At 40.3% G+C, this 17,512-nt stretch overlaps 1 protein-coding gene across 1 annotated transcript in view; it reads right to left on the reverse strand.

Annotated features, from left to right (window-relative positions):
* Window positions 1-4,624: 4,624 nt before the first annotated feature.
* Window positions 4,625-17,512, reverse strand: part of negr1 (neuronal growth regulator 1) — a 782,727-nt gene continuing 769,839 nt past the window's right edge. The window contains exon 7 of the mRNA XM_028812146.2: window positions 4,625-5,756. Coding sequence (XP_028667979.1) covers window positions 5,653-5,756 — 104 coding nt within the window. The 3' untranslated portion in view covers window positions 4,625-5,652. The remainder of the gene's footprint in view (window positions 5,757-17,512) is intronic.

Raw genomic sequence — 17,512 nt, forward strand, 5'->3', positions numbered from 1 at the left:
TTTTTATATTGATTAATTATAAATGAATAACCAAGTATTATATCAAAAATGATCAAACCTTACTGAGTTGTGAAAGTTTGCGCTTCACTTAATAGCCACGATTCAATATTTTAAAAAGCTGAATTTGCTAGAAGTCTCTTTCAATAATATACATTACATGCTTTATTTTTATGCTGTTTTTAGATTTGCGCTAAATTTATGGCACATAAAAACCAACAGTTTAAGCCACTGTACATTGTAAACTTCCATTTTTTTTCTTATAAACCATTATATTAATATTTCTTTACCAAAATAAACAATAAAACAAGTTAAACTTCTAAATGGTCCGAGTTAATAGGACATGCTACATTACCACAGCTCACTTGTCCCCAAATAATGGGGCACAAAGATCCCAGCTTGGCTGAAAATATAGCAAACCACAATTCTATAGTAATCTTCCAGATTCCTTTTTAATAATTTCTATAACAATATTCCACCGATAAATACCTGATATGTAAATTGAAAATGCATCTAGAACAAGGACACCATCCCTACTGCTGCAAGAATAGTGAACACTGAATGTCATATACTGAGATAAGTGTGCTGGTTGTATTCTAGACTGCAAAGACCACACAAGCTGGAGCACAGAACTTGCAGAAGGTTTATACAGTGGAACCATTTGTCAATCAGCTTTAATAAATTTTAAAATATTAAACAAAAATAGATGTGCATACATATATGTAACAAACCCTGTCTTTATTTTGTAAGCATTCTCTGCAGTTTTTTTTTTTTTTTTTAGGAAGACAGAGCAGCAGGCTGAGCATTTTTGGTCGTTCGCAAAGCTGATTGAATTTTAGTGCACTTTTGAGATCAGACAGTGTCACGGATGGGAAATCGATGAGAGAGTTTTTCTTAAATAACCACGTTCTTGTGTTTGTTTTCCCCAGAATTACGTTGATGACTGTTGCCAACAGTTGAAAACCAGCACTAACTGACATTTTTGTAAGGTCTATACTATAAAATTAATAAGAAAGTAATAATATGTAGTAAGTAATAATGTATAACTCACTGACTACGTCTGTGTTTTAAATTTGAAGACATGAAAGGGTCTAACAAATTCATAAAGGTTTAAACATAGGGAAATGAGTGCATTTCTTTTACAGTTTTTAAAAGTATTTAATTTCATTAGAAGATGAGAGAAATAGCTAGAAACTAGCTTTGAAAAAAGTTTCTCTCTCATCAAGGAATTTTTTCAAAACATCGTATTGTAACCTAACATGAAAAACAAAACAATTCAAAAAGTAATCATTTTTGATTTCTTTATCTAGTTTGTTATGATCACAACTGTGCAGATTGGGTTCAGACACAGGAAGCTGAAGGTGATGGTGCGAGGAACTGTGTCAGAATTGGCTGGTGTTAACAGTGGTGTCCAGCAGGAGTCAGTGTCAAGGATGGTACTATTTTTTTTATAAATTTACTTATATGTTACGGCCAAAACCCCGAAATCAGCCAAAGCGGGAAGTGTCCGGCCAAATCGGGAAATGGCCAATGTCGCTGTAAATTGACCAGCCAATGTCCAATCTTTTCCTTGATTTCAGGATTTGGCCAGCCAGTTTGCGAAATAGCATGGGGCGATCGGTCAAAGTCGGAAGAAAAAAGGCATGAGCAGCGATTTGTTGCGCACTTAGTAGTGCAATTGCATCGAATGTAGCCTCGGTGGCTCTTGTTCAGAAAGCAGACGCCACTTGGTTGTTTCACAATAATTAAGGTTAGGTATCACATTTCTGTTATCAGTTTTAGCCCTAAAATAGTGACTTAACATCAGGGACCTATTTTATTGACATTAAGGTTAGTGTTTGGGCGAGGGGAAGGCCGTCTCAAGTGGCTTCCATTTCTGAACAAGACCCGCCTTGAGCAGTTTCTCGTGCGGAATAGAAAACTCACTTCTGAATCTGCATCTGAAATTTTTAAGTATTTTCGCTCCTTGAGCGGACAGTCTTACATCAGCATATCAAATTTTGGCCAGTGAGTTCTCGCCACTTCGCGAAATGGCTGGCCAAAGTAGCATATACACTGTTCATTTCTAGTAATTCAGACTTTGGCCACACCTCGCAGCCAAAATACGAAATTGCCGGCCAATTCGGGAACTGGCTGAACTTTGGTTTTGGCCGTAACATATTTATATAGTATATATATATCTAATCCCCATGAAATGTGTGTCCGGGCTTTAAATGGTACTGATGCTTGTTGGTTTTTGTATGTTGAACATGATGGTGACCAGGCTGAGACATTCCTGTAAATCATCTTGCACATATTAAGTATGTTTTGTGAATAAATTGTTTCCGCCATTCAAATGTTAACATAATTTTGACTCACCCTGTATATGTGTGTGTGATACGGTATCTGCCAAATAATACAAAGATCTGGCAGATACTGTATCACATATCTATGAGCTGCCTCTCGCTACTGAGTGGTTGTGGTGGATGTTTGCCAACTGGCTAACCAACGATAAGCATTACCTAAAAAATCAGACTGAGACTCAGAACTAAGAATATATATATAATATAAATTTAGATAGATAGATACATAGATAGATAGATAGATTTGTAAACAGAGAACCAAAAAGGGAGAAACTGAGTCACGTATCTTAACGTAGTTTTTATTCCAAAGCTTTCAAGAGCCTACCAGGTGTTATCATTAGAGGAAAATGATTAGACATACAGGAATCAAAGGCAATATAATAAGGTGTGGGTCATTAAGTCTTTTTTATTGTTTAGATGTTCTTCTTTTTAAGCCTGCATATGCTGAGTTCAAGTCCAAGTGTCTGTTAATGGCATTTTCATTAAAGAGCCACGATTCAGCCAGCTCTCTGGTACCCTTGGTACTGGCCCAGAATTTTAATTTCACAGTGTCCCAGTTAAACAAGTGTCCGGTGGAACTTGTATGTGTGTAAATCAGAGACCGTGGGTCTTTCCTTCTAACGGTCACAGAGACTTGACTGACAAAACTAAACAACGACCCCACCATAACGGCACGAACGAAGCTGACCACTAAGGACATAATGCATCTAATATCACGTTGCCAATAACCCCACTTCCATTTTAATGGAAAATGTATGAAAGAAGGCAAGCCAATGGGATCTCCGTTATCAGGACTCTTAGTTGAACTGGTTATGCAGCAATTTGAAAGTGTTCAGAAGCCATCTATTTCTTTTGTCCTTCCTATAGATTCTGTAACCAGCTATGGATAAGTTTATTTAACCTAAAATAAAACAAAAATTATTACACAAAGGGTAGTGAAAATCAGCAATGACAGTTTTCTATTCTGTGTATTTGCTAGATGAAAGCATTGGGTCACATAGCTACTGACAACTAAAAAACGCTACTGTAGGTTTAATGAAGTGGATTTATCACAGAAACTAGGATGTACCTCTTGAAGCAATCGCCATCATGTCCGTGAGCAAGGAAGACACCTTAAGATCTCCGGTAAAGGTAATGCCTTCCAAAACACGGGTTGGCACTGTGGTCTAATGCCTTCTCTCTTCCTCCTTTTACAGAACAGAAGACTGACAGCTACTCCACCACTGCCATCACTCCCTTTGTCTGGTCTCCTGGAGAGTGACTGTATAACTTGGGATTTGGCCATCTACTTCTCGGTTTCTGTTCTGAACTTGGGTCTGGAAAGATGTCTCTGCCAATTATTGAGTGCATTTTTGTGCATTCTTTTAAAGTATAGGGGGACACCAAGATGGAGCCCCAACTCACTATGATGTGCCTCTTTTTTTACAGTAGTAACAGAAGAACTTAGACCTAGTCCACACTACCGTGGAAAAATCTGAAACAAAATTTTTGACTACTGAGAAAGAATCCTACTAAAATGCCCTCCAAAGTGTGTATGTTTAAAAATGGCGTGTCTTGTCTCGTGTAAAAGGAAACGGAGAATTTCGAATCTGTGACATGGTACTGAATTGACTTTTGTCTCCTGTGATCCTGTCTTTACTCTTGGGATATTCCTTTCGTTTCCTCTCTTCCTTGCAACATCTGACCTATATGTTTTCTGAAGTTTTGGTAACATTTTACTCATTTGTTGTACTTCATTATCTGTCTTCAAAAAATGGTGATTAGTTTTTTCTTTTTTTAATCATTTTTTCTGCATTTCGATTTACTTTGTATTTGCTCTGTACTGAAACAGCAAGAGCCCAATAAGAAAGATTTATGAGTTTTTGATGTTTCAATATGGCTGGAAAAGGTTTAGAAAATATCTAAAAACCCTAGAGTGGATGGAAAAAAAAATTAAAATGAAAACACTGTGTTAGTGTGGAAAAAGCATCACTTAATAAGCCCGATGGACTGAATAGTCTCCTCGCTTTTGTAAAATGCGAGTTACTGTCTAATTTCTCATCTATCCCTGGGCTGCATAGAAAACGTGTAAATGAGTAACAGAAGTCATAGACATAGATATTTATTGACGACTAATGAAACGATTTTCATTCGTGACCATTTTAATGCCATCAGCACACAATAATGAGACGATTAAACACTTGGCTGTGTTTTTAACAACCACATAATAAGGTTGAAATTGTACAGAAGATCGATTCGCCTTATTAAGACAGGGTTAGGCGTTAGGTGTAGGGTTAGGGTTAAGTTAGGGGCAGCTTCAGCAACAGTCACCGACGCTACTGCCTGGGGGAAACAATGCAGAACGGTGGCGCTTGAGATTTTGCACGATGCAATACCTTTTCACGTTGATATAAATTTCAAAATGGGTGCCAAAGTTTCAAAACCTTTTAACTCATTAATTGAAGTTTGTAAAGCTAATTTACAACCACATGTAGAAATAACATTAACACCAGTCAAAATTATTAAATACCAATAACAAATAAAATATATTTTTCAATAATTTGAAACACAAAGTCCTCGATGAGTCTGAAAGGTCTTCTTTGAAGCAGAAATTGTGTTTTGATTCCATCCCTGCATCTTAAAATATTTTTCAAAAAGGAGAATTTAGAAGACAGTAGTAAACGTTTGTGGAAAAATAAAAATAAAATTCAGTTTTGTAAGTGATGCATTTCCAAGGATTCTGTTTCAAAAACACACACTCGTGCGTACACACCCTGTGTCCCATTCTTGCTACTACTTTATAATTTTCGTATACTTTTGGAGAAGCTTATAAAGAATACTTAAACACTTTAGAATACTTTATAGAATTTTCTGTAGGGTTATGTTAATAGACCTCTATGATTTTCTGAATGTGATACATTTTTTTATGCCAAATAGGAAAAAGAGCGGAATTCTGTTTTAAAAACTTCCAAATTTGAGACCTTGTAAAACCAGCAATTTTTCATTCATTGAAATTAACAAAACATAGTGCAACAAGTAATATCACCAAAAGAATTCCTATACTTTGGTGATCATATGCAACAATGAGAAATGATTCACAAGCTAATGTATGTAATAATAAAAAAACAAAACAAAAGAACAAACAAAAAACAAAATACTGAAATAAGGTATTTACATAATGGTCGATTCAAAAAGGAGTGAGCATCCCCATGTTAGTAATGCTGTTGATATCCCGCACTGTTTTTAACCAACTGTACCAGATTGGATCCTGTCAAGGTACGAGTTTGCAGTTCTTTTAGGGTTCTTTACATTCATTGTGAATGGACATCTTCAGCTAGTATAGGCTGATCAAGAAGAAGTAGACTGCAGACACCAGGTACAAGCAGGAAAAAAGAACTTCTCCACTTCCTCTGACTCCATACTGTGCAGTGCTTGGTGCTGGAATGATAAAACACAAAGGAACGTAGTTAATAAAAATACATTGCACTGAACATCTCATTTACATGAAACTGGTAAGTCATGGTGCTGGTACCGTCATGAAAATGAGCGCACGAAAAAATTGGTTGCTTGCATAAATAGACAGAACAATGATATTTATAATGTTAATTAGATTTTATAACATAACATTCTCAAACCAAATAAAGTATAAGAGGCAAGGCAGTCCATACCAGGGCAAACTCACGCAGACATTCAAACAGGGCCAAGAAAAACATGCAAACTCCACAAAACAGGCTGCTGGGCCCATAAGGTAGCAGTGCTAACCACTGTGTCACTGTTCTGTTCCTGTAATTAGATTAATACAATTATACACATTTAACCCTTTTGGCCCTGACATCCTATTACTACCGTCTTTCCCCGAAAATAAGCCCTAGCATGATTTTTCAGGATGCTCGTAATATAAGCCCTACTCCGAAAATAAGCCCTAGTTACGATCCCACACAGGCGACTTTGGATGAGCGATAAACACCTACTACTATTGTATGTACACAGATGAACAGGAAATAATACCGGTATTTTGACCCCCCGACAAGATGAGTGCAAAAAGAAAGAGCTATTCTGTCGAGTACAAGAAAGGAATTGTGGAGAAGTCCCAGGGCAAAAATCTTACTGCTTTCTGCAAAGAGAAGAAGTTGGATATCCGAATGCACTACAAGCAGGCTACATGAGCAAGAGGTGCTCATTTAATGAAAGCTCTATTGCTAGTCATGAGAGATTGGGGCCAATTGTTCTAAAGGAAATGGAGTTGCAAGAAATTCATGATGGAATTCGGGGTTATGGAGAGTTATGATGATGTTCCAGAAGATGATGACATGACTGTATTTGAAAAAAACTAGATTTTTGTTCTAGAATACTAGGGTGTCATGCCCCCAGCTCACTTCACTCGCCCACCCCCCGGGGCGCACTGCACACCAGCCACTTCGCGTCTCTGCCGCTCGCGTTGTGAAGGGGGGGCTGAACGCACGCTAAGGAGACGCGGTCGAATCAGCCGCTGTCTTACTGCTGTCGTGCTGCGTGTCGATCGTTTAAAAGCCTGTGCAGCAGCTGTCCTTTTGTCTCACTGCCTTGTTTTGCGGGTTGTTAAAGTGTCTCTGAGAAAATCACGTATCGTCTCCTTCTAAGCCTTCCAAGATTTTTTTTTACTAATAGAGAGAAATGTATATTTTTGTTCATGGAAAAACAAGACATCCCCTGAAAATAAGCCCTAGCGCGTCTTTTGGAGGAAAAATTAGATAGATAGATAGATAGATAGATACTTTATTAATCCCAAGGGGAAATTCACAAATTAATATAAGAACCTGTCTTATTTTCGGGGAAACACGGTAGTACATATATCTGCAGCCGTTTTTGTAAAGCACAGGTATGTTTGCTGCCATTGGAACCGGGTGTGCTAGTATTAGCTCAGACTGGAGAGACTGGCAAACAATCTGCAGAACACGGAAGTGAAACAAGTAGTATTGGCAGCTATTGTATAATAATAGTGATAATTTCTTTTTCTTTTCATTTTTGAGCTTCCTATACACCCCAGAGGTAGAATATCTCACAAAATAATGTTTCCCATAAAAACAGAAAATCCAGGGCCAAAAGGGTTAAAACAAATAAGGGTACATCAAGATTATGGAGTTTTCTGGCTGCTGTTGCTGCTGCATGGTGTCTGGTCTCTGTATTCACTGGCATTCCATGGAGTCCATTCAATGTGGTGGTTGGAATGAAGTGTCAGTGCCGGCTCATCTCTCGGTCATAACTTTCATCTGCTAACTATAAAGACTCAGCTGCAGCTTGTACGGCGTCCATTTTGCAGAATTAAACGTTTCATCTCTGTTACTTGTAAATGATGTTCTCCTTTTGGCCTCATCAATCTGATATTATTATTAACAGCAAGTTGAATTACAGGTCAGTGTAATGTGGTTTGGAATGAGAAAGAGCCAAACCTGAGTGCACGGTCCACTCTCAGAAATGATTGTAGGCGAATGCACTTTAAAGTGCTTAAAAGCACTATAGACGATATTTTATGACGTTAAACTGTATGTTAAATTTTTAGTTTCTTTTCTTCTTATTTGAACTTTTGACCTCTGTGACAGCAGCAAATTGAACCACAGGAAGAGGAAGTGTTAGTCGGGACAGAAGGCACTATCACAAAGGAACAGGTAGACACCTTTTACAGACAAGTAGGATTTAGGGAAAGGTCATATAGTAGCACATTTAGATTTAATTGTCACTTTCTGGACTTAAAGCTTTGGAACTCTTTGTGAACGTGTGCTGATATGATCTGCTGAAATGACATTAGACAGCTTGAAGATGAAGGAAGAACATGCTGTAGCCACCTAGAAGACCCATGATGTGAGACTCAGCAGTTTAACCTTAGGAGACTGAATGCCACAATGTCAGGACAGGTCATGAAATATCCAGGTTTTATTGGTGACCAGTAACAGCGCACTGCACAATCACATGCAGTGAACCCACTTGACTTGAGAATTCCTAGTTTTCATCCTCATTTTCTGTACGTTTATCATTCGTTTGCTCAGAGGTTGATGTGCTTGCTGCATTCTGAGCAGCTCTTCTTTTCTCCACCCTAGCGGCCCGCTTCTTCACTTCTTTTGTCTGCACCTTCTCGCGTTAAAACTGATTAAGTCAGTGTTTGTGTTGCAATTACTTAGTATGTTTTCTTTAATTTTTCACTTAAGCGAGCACTTAACTCTTCAATCTGCCTCAAGAATGATTTAAAATATGAAAGGGTAAGGGAAGTGACTGCGAATGTGGTAGGGAATGAGAATGGCGCCTGTACGCATGCGCCCTGCTGGCCGCTGCCAAGAGTTGATTCTACAATAAAATAAAATAAAAATTAAAAGAGGAATAATCTTGGAGGTCAATCATCACTGCACAAACAGATAGTAGACATCATGTAGTATATGTGTACCAAATTTCAGGTCAATAGTTCAAACGGTTTGTGAGCTACAGGTGATTTAAAATCCTGGAGAGACAAACGAACATCCAGGATAGCGTTTTATATATAAAGATTTGCCACATCCGTTTGCTTTTTCTTCCACTTTGTCATATTAAGAATGCTAAATCTGTAAAGAGTGAATGCAAGTTTTTTTTTTTTGCCTGCTCCCTTTGCTGGCATTTATTATTTGTTCTAAGATGTACTGTAAATTAATAAACAAAGACGTCCTGTATTAGAGAAGTGAAGCACAGCGCATCACTTTTTCCACCTTTTGTTATGTTACAGCCTTATTCCAAAATGGATTAAATTCATTTTTTTCCTCAGAATTCCACACACAACACCCCATAATGACAACGTGAAAAAAGTTTACTTGAGGTTTTTGCAAATTTATTAAAAATAAAAAAACTGAGAAATCCCATGTACATAAGTATTCACAGCCTTTGCTCAATACTTTGTCGATGCACCTTTGGCAGCAATTACAGCCTCAAGTCTTGTTGAATATGATGCCACAAGCTTGGCACACCTATCCTTGGCCAGTTTCGCCCATTCCTCTTTGCAGCACCTCTCAAGCTCCATCAGGTTGGATGGGAAGCGTCGGTGCACAGCCATTTTAAGATCTCTCCAGAGATGTTCAATCGGATTCAAGTCTGGGCTCTGGCTGGGCCACTCAAGGACATTCACAGAGTTGTCCTGAAGCCACTCCTTTGATATCTTGGCAGTGTGCTTAGGGTCGTTGTCCTGCTGAAAGATGAACCGTCGCCCCAGTCTGAGGTCAAGAGCGCTGTGGAGCAGGTTTTCATCCAGGATGTCTCTGTACATTGCTGCAGTCATCTTTCCCTTTATCCTGACTAGTCTCCCAGTTCCTGCCACTGAAAAACATCCCCACAACATGATGCTGCCACCACCATGCTTCACTGTAGGGATGCTGCCAGGTTTCCTCCAAACGTGACGCCTGGCATTCACACCAAAGAGTTCAATCTTTGTCTCATCAGACCAGAGAATTTTCTTTTTCATGGTCTGAGAGTCCTTCAGGTGCCTTTTGGCAAACTCCAGGCAGGCTGCCATGTGCCTTTTACTAAGGAGTGGCTTCCGTCTGGCCACTCTACAATACAGGCCTGATTGGTGGATTGCTGCAGAGATGGTTGTCCTTCTGGACGGTTCTCCTCTCTCCACAGAGGACCTCTGGAGCTCTGACAGAGTGACCATCGGGTTCTTGGTCACCTCCCTGACTAAGGCCCTTCTCCCCCGATCGCTCAGTTTAGATGGCCGGCCAGCTCTAGGAAGAGTCCTGGTGGTTTCGAACTTCTTCCACTTGATGATGGAGGCCACTGTGCTCATTGGGACCTTCAAAGCAGCAGACATTTTTCTGTAACCTTCCCCAGATTTGTGCCTCGAGACAATCCTGTCTCGGAGGTCTACAGACAATTCCTTTTGACTTCATGCTTGGTTTGTGCTCTGACATGAACTGTCAACTGTGGGACCTTATATAGACAGGTGTGTGCCTTTCCAAATCATGTCCAGTCAACTGAATTTACCACAGGTGGACTCCAATTAAGCTGCAGAAACATCTCAAGGATGATCAGGGGAAACAGGATGCACCTGAGCTCAAATTTGCAAAAACTTCAAGCAAACTTTTTTCACGTTGTCATTATGGGGTGTTGTGTGTGGAATTCTGAGGAAAAAAATGAATGTAATCCATTTTGGAATAAGGCTGTAACATAACAAAATGTGGAAAAAGTGCTGTGAATACTTTCCGGATGCACTGTAACACACAATCTGGTTGAGCAAATAAAAGAATCTGTTTTAGAACAGGGTCTCCCCAAAACCCTTCCATGACAAAATGCATAGAGGCATGAAGTGCCAAAAGTCACAAGGAGTAGCCATTCTGGGTTAAAAAGAAAGGTAAGAGTAGATGTGTTCAGTGGCATTTGGAGACTAACAAGAGAGCAGCCACCATGCCACCCCTGGTTTTGTTATTTTAATTCCACTTTTTTTCTGTTTTGTTTTCTCCCTTTGTCTAATCCTTGATTGAATACATTATCTTTGTTTTGTATATCCTTCTGCCTTCGTCTTTGGGTAGGAGGAGCACTACAAGAACAGGCTTTCTTGGCTACTACTGTATAAAGTCACATCATAGTATGAGTTAATAACCCATTGTTGCGTGCTCAGTCGAGGTATGTAATAACCTACAGAGACGAGAAGAGGTGCTGCCGCTAACGCTGTCCTCTCCTTCTTTCTTGAGAAGCTGCCCGGTGAAGGCATTTAACCCTGCCTCTTCCGGTTCAACCACCATAAAACCCTGGGCATCCCAGAAAGAGGCATCATTTTTGTTCAAAGCAACCCACAAGACAGAGCTCCACTAAGACAGACGAAAATTCATTCTACCTTTGTTCAATTTCCTGTTGTGGGGACGTACGCCAACAAGCATGGCCAGATTAACATGGGTGCTATTCATGCTGCAGCATTAGGCCCATTCCTAAAATAGGCCCAGATGAAAACAGACGAGAATTTTCCGCTGATACAGTTTGCTGCATTTATGCACACTTGGAACAAATCAGCAGAGCTTACCATGTACAGGCTTTTGTCATCGTTGAATCTTTCTCAGACATTTCCAAACGTCGAGATTGGGTTGCGCAGTTGGGTTTCTAGGCGCAGCCAAGGTGTTGAGGGGGTCCGGCTTGGTGGACTCAGGATTGGGTCACTGCTTTTTGCAGATGATGTTGTCCTGTTTGCTTCATCAGGCCGTGATCTTCAGCTCTTTCTGGATCGGTTCACAGCTGATTCGATCTGTCATGGTGAAAAAGGATCTGAGCCGAAAGGCAAAGCTCTCGATTTACCGGTCGATCTATGTTCCTACCCTCACCTATGGTCATGTGCTATGGGTACTGACCGAAAGAACGAGATCGCGAATACAAGCGGCTGAAATGAGTTTCCTCCGCAGGGTGTCTGGGCTTTCCCTTAAAGATAGGGTGAGAAGCTCAGTCATCCGGGAGGGGCTCAGAGTAGAGCCGCTGCTCCTCCGCATTGAAAGGAGTCAGATGAGGTGGCTCGGGCATCTGATCAGGATGCCTCCTGGACACCTCCCTGGTAAAGTGTTCTGGGCACGTCCAACCGGGAGGAGGCCCCGTGGAAGACCCAGGACATGCTGGAGGGACTATGTCTCCCAGCTGGCCTGGGAACGCCTCGGGATTCTCCCAGAAGAGCTAGAAGAAGTGGCCGGGGAGAGGGAAGTCTGGGCATCTCTGCTCAAGCTGCTGCCCCCGCGACCCAACCTCGGATAAGCGGAAGAGGATGGATGGATGGAGATTGGGTTGCGCATCTATCTGTGCATGATGGTGTCCAATGCCTCCGACAAGCGGAGCTTCTCAAAGTTGGGAATAGTCAAAGAAGAGCTGCGGTCCTCAATGGGGCAGGAAAGGCTAAGCATGCTGGCGCTTATGAGCATTGAGCGTGAACTGCTGCGCAGCCTTGACTACACTGACACGATCGAAGAATTTGTGCTTGCTAAGGCTTGAAAAACAGCAATATAAGTAAGCAGCACTAGTGCAGTAGTTAGGGTGACAATATGCCTAGGTTAAGTTGATCTGGTTTAGCCTTTTCTGCATTAAGTGCACTGTTAATGTTACATAGTTTGATGTTAATCTCAAGTTGTTAAGATACTACATCATTATCATTGTTCATGTTCAATTAAAGCTGGCAGGTTGCGTCACAAGCAATTAAGGCTCCTTGGTCGGTCTGAGTGCGCATGTACGGTGAGTGACGAATGCAATTGCACCAATGCTGAGAAAAAATAGGCCTTTTTTGTGCTGCAGCATCAGGCCCAATTTCGTCTTAATCCGGCCCTGCCAACAAGCGCTATTTCATTTCTTTTTTTTTTTGTTTTCTTGTCTTCGGATGAACAAAAGTGACAACCTAGTTGGAGCCCTAAAAGTTCTTGCCGCAGTCCTGAGCTGTCATTTCCACACCATTTTAAAAATAAAAAGTGGTGCGCAGGGTATTCAGAAACAGATATCCATGTATGAATAACACTTTGAAATGGCGTAAGCGAACTAGAAAATGAGGGTAAATGAACCCTCTCCCAGGTGACTTATGCTCAGATATTCTAAGACACATTTTTCATTTCTTGGGTATTTAGTTTCCAGCAATGGTTTACGCCAAGTTGTGTGTCCAAGTTGTACAAGAAGTCACACTCCTTCCCATTTCTCTTGCAAGTCATCTAAAGCAGTCAATCACTACGGCGGACAGTGCAGTTGGTCAGCAGTATTTCATCGTCAAATCACACTTTCACTTGATTCACTGAATCCAGGATAGAGTTACCCATCATACCACTTTCTACAAACCAAAAACCTCTCCCAATACATGGCAACTTGTTAAATGAAAAGTGTTGCTCCTTTGCCCTCATTACATATGGCACTGATTATTATCCAGCATTATCATCACATCTAATATAGTATGGGCACCATACTTAATGACTGTCATCGCCCCTTAAAGATGTTCCCACTAATAGTGTTTTTATTTGCTTTTATTTCTTTATGACATTTTTTTAAGTTCTCACCAGATGCAATGACAGAAAGTTTAAAACACGGAAAAATGGTAAATATATCACAATTATATACAGAAAAGTAGAATATATGTTTGTGTACTTTTACATTGTTGCTGCTTTGTATTTATTGTTAAGAATCGTTATAATGTGTTTAACATAAACATACTGTTCAGTTGTTTTTACGTCAGTGCAAACTTATGGCAGGTGTGAGATAAAAAACTCCAAAAAAATCTTTAGCAAGAGTTTGGGAATTGCCCCATATAATGTTGTTGTTCTTTTGTGGTCAACATGATAAATTCTTTTCAGACATTCAACAAACAGTATGGAAAATGGCAGGCGGAAATGAGTAAACGGAAGTGACGTCATCCTCTGGAGGTGGAAGTGACGTCATCAGAAAGGGACCGGAAGTGACGTCATTAGCTGGAGCCGGAAGTGACGTCATCGGGAGGGGACCAGAAGTGGCATCATTGGCTGGAGCCGGAAGTGACGTCATCGTGAAGGGGACTGGAAGTGACGTCATCGGGAGCGGACTGAAGGTGATGTCATCTCGAGGAGCCAGAAGTGTTTTTAGTGATGAGGAAGTGGATAGTGAATCGTCATCTGAATTATTGTCTGTGGATGTTGTTATTGATTCATTTGTCTTCTTTAGTTCTGAGGGGTCAGAAAGAGAGGCATTATTACCATATAACAATCTCTCGTCTATTACATTTTCGCTCACCTTCGGGCTTGTTGATTGTCTCCAAAGCGCACGCGTGTGTGACACAGGATATCCCATAATGTTAGGATTGTAAAGCAATTTTTGGCTTTACATGCTGTGCTAATCCTCCTGTAGCTCCCCGCCGGTGTATATTGATAACTCCAAATTGCTTCTGTGACAGTGAAAGTGTTTGCCTTTCCCTGGCTTGAAACTATTCTTCTGCATTGCCTGTTTTGTCTATTTAATGCATTGACTGCCACAGTCAAAACAGACAAATTCCGTAAGTTGCTGACATTCATATTCATTTGATAAACTAATTAATCGCATTTTGTTATGGAGCAAAAGTATTTTCTCTTAAAAAATCCATTTCAGTCACCTCATATTTGGCCCATACAACAGAAAATTCTTTGTGCTCTCCAGCCGTGTGATAACTTGGTTAGGTGTAAACTTCTTGAGCTTGCACAATTTGTTGCAGCAGTTTCCATTTGGACTTGATAATGATGAGATGCTAAACTCTGTCAGATATTCACATGATCGCGATTCTACATAAGTAAATTATTTTTGCGAAATATGCTTGTATTTGGTACACAGCCCCGTAGACAGTTTACAAGATAACTTATAGGTGGCATCTGTCAATAAATCGCCTACTACAGATTAACTCATATTTAGCAGTCACCGAGTTATTCAACTCTTGGTGAAATACTACTTCCATTGTGCTCATTACATTCTGTCAGACTCCATGGGATGCTCAACTAAGATACAATATGATAATTGCCTGGTAACAAAACAGTTTTACATGCAGTTTTTGAGAACACAGCCATAGCTTCTTTCAGGTATACAACACATCCCTTCAGTCCTAATCTGCTGCTATTGATACTCTTTATATATGTATAAAATCCACTGTCTGTATGTCTGTCCACTTTTCACGAGAACTACTTAATGAATTTAGATCGTTTTTTTTTTTCTATAATTTGCTTGAACATTCCGGTTGATTTTGCGACTTCTCTCATCGCACTAAGTATCATAGTTTTTTTGTGGCACTGAAAAATCTAAGAAACAGGATGTGGGCAGAGGGGTGAGGAAAGCGGGACCCCAGGAGTAGGGAGCCGGGTGGGGCCCTCCTCACTCACTCACTCACGCGCCAGCCTCCGTTTGAGTTGCTCTACCTCTCACCACGTGTTGTAGCGCACCTTGCCTCCATGTAGCTAGCGATACCTGTTTGTTCAACAGATATTATCATCTACTGATTATTAAAGAGTAACGTTTGATGTTTTTGAAAGAGAGATCAGAACTACATGTGTTTTAGAAGGTAGCTGCTGATTGGCAGAGATATCACGGCCATGTGTTTTTCTCCCCACACAGTGGACGCTCTCCTGTCAGAGCTGGACATGATCAGATACAGTGCCAACGTTTGACGTTGGAGCGTACCTACCTTCCGCTTGGCCAGAGATACCTTGCCAACTTTTTACAATTTTGGCAAAAAGATCATAGCTACATTCTCGCCCCTGATAGCAAAACCAAAAATATTGTATATCAAGAAGCCAGCGGACACAAAAGCTATCAATATACATTCATCTTAATGCAAATTATTACATTGTTTTTTAATATTTTTTTATTGATTTTTAAAGTTTGTCTTGTTTCATTACTACGCGGGTGGAGTCATGGGAGACAGCTGGTTGTCTTATAAATGCATCAATTTCCGACACTAATGCTGCCATCTGACGAATGTCAGGAGACAGAGTATTCAAGGTTTTTTGTTATTAGCACAAAATGTAATGAGCCGTTACTTTCAGATTAATTATATCATAAGGAAGTGACAGATAATTACATCATAACTTTGGACCTCTAGTTTGCTAAAACATCATGAGGGAGTTACTGCATATTTCTTATATTTTTATAGACTAGTCAGGGATACACCCAATCTAGCCACCAGGGGGAAAAACCAGCCCAAATTGGTACCAGTTCTAAGCCCAGACAAATAAGAGAGGGTTAGTGTCAGTTTCAGAAAATGACGTGATCAAAAGAGGAAGTTGTGAGACGCATGAAGAGGAGTAAAGGTGTAGGAAGCACAGCTTCACAGACGTGAAGTATTAAAGTGAACAGGAGGCAAGCAGGATACCTTGAAATGAGTGTCTGAGAAGCAGGATTTATGGCAACGTGAACGTGAAAGTGAGCACCGGTAAAGAGAGGCTCAAACACACGAAAATACAGAGGAAAGGCACTGAAGATACACGTAGGATAAGAGGTAACACAAGTTTTTAAATGTCTTATATAACATGGAGTGGCTCTATACTATACTATATACAAGGGCTGATTGAAAAGTAATGAGACTGTCCCTGTTTGTCTTTCATGGAGGTAGACCTGGGAATGCTGTGCAGGTGTTTGTGAACAGCATACATCGACATGTGTGAGCCTGCAATTGGACCACCGTATTCTTCAGTGTTCTGTTACAGCAAGTGGAAGCACCTCGTATGTGTCGGCATGGCGGATGAAGAAAACGTTCCTTTGAGAATATGGCAGAGGTGTGTGATTGGATATTGCATTAAGTTTGGGAAGAGCGGTAACAAAACAACAACTAAAAAAATAACTACACGGAAAGAAGTTCTCCTCAGATGATGAGGTGAAAAATGCTAAAAGTGATGTCACACACGGTATGATACTTGGCTTTGAATTTTTTTTTTTAACCTTTATACAAAATGTATTCAATGTGAAGAATACTACTTCAAAAATGAAAAAATTGTTCCAAGCCTGTGGAGTCATACTGAATAAATACTGAATAAATACGATCCTCTTTAATAAAACCTGTGTGCATCCAGGTGTCCGTGTGTGTGTGTGTGTGTGTCTTCTGGTGAAGTGCGCATGCGCGGGGCACGGTGCGATGCACGATATTACTGTCAGAGGAAATTAAAGGCATATTACCGACGCGCACGCCTGTATTGCCGCCAGAGAAAATTAAAGGTATATTACGGACGTACAAGCCAGCATACGTACAAGACAGTATTACTGTCACAGAAAATTAAAGACATACAATACACGGCAGCAGCCCACGAAGAACGGTCAGCACAGCAACTAAAAATCAACAAAAGAAAGGCTGAACGACAAAGAGAAATACGACCAACAAACAGAATGAGGTCAAAGTCCCTTGTCATTTAATATAGACTGTTCCTACTAATGTTTATGCACTACTGTTCTAGCGCCTGTTATTGTAACGGGCTAAATGACTAGTATTGAATAAAAATAAAATCAGTGTCATTACCTTTCAATCAGCCCTCATCTTCTTATATAATATGCTACCGTGGCTGTTCGTTTGTCTGTCCAGGATTTTAAATCACCTGTAGCTCACAAACCGTTTCACCTATTGACTTGAAATTTGGTACACATATACTACGTGACGTCTACTATCCGCGTTCGGGGTGATGATTTGTTTTACTCTTTTTATTTTTATTTTATTTTATTGTTGAATCAACTCTCGCCACCGCGCAGCAGGGCGGCGCATGCGTATGGGCGACGTT

This window comes from Erpetoichthys calabaricus, chromosome 10 (assembly GCF_900747795.2).
Source record: "Erpetoichthys calabaricus chromosome 10, fErpCal1.3, whole genome shotgun sequence".
NCBI lineage: Eukaryota > Metazoa > Chordata > Cladistia > Polypteriformes > Polypteridae > Erpetoichthys > Erpetoichthys calabaricus.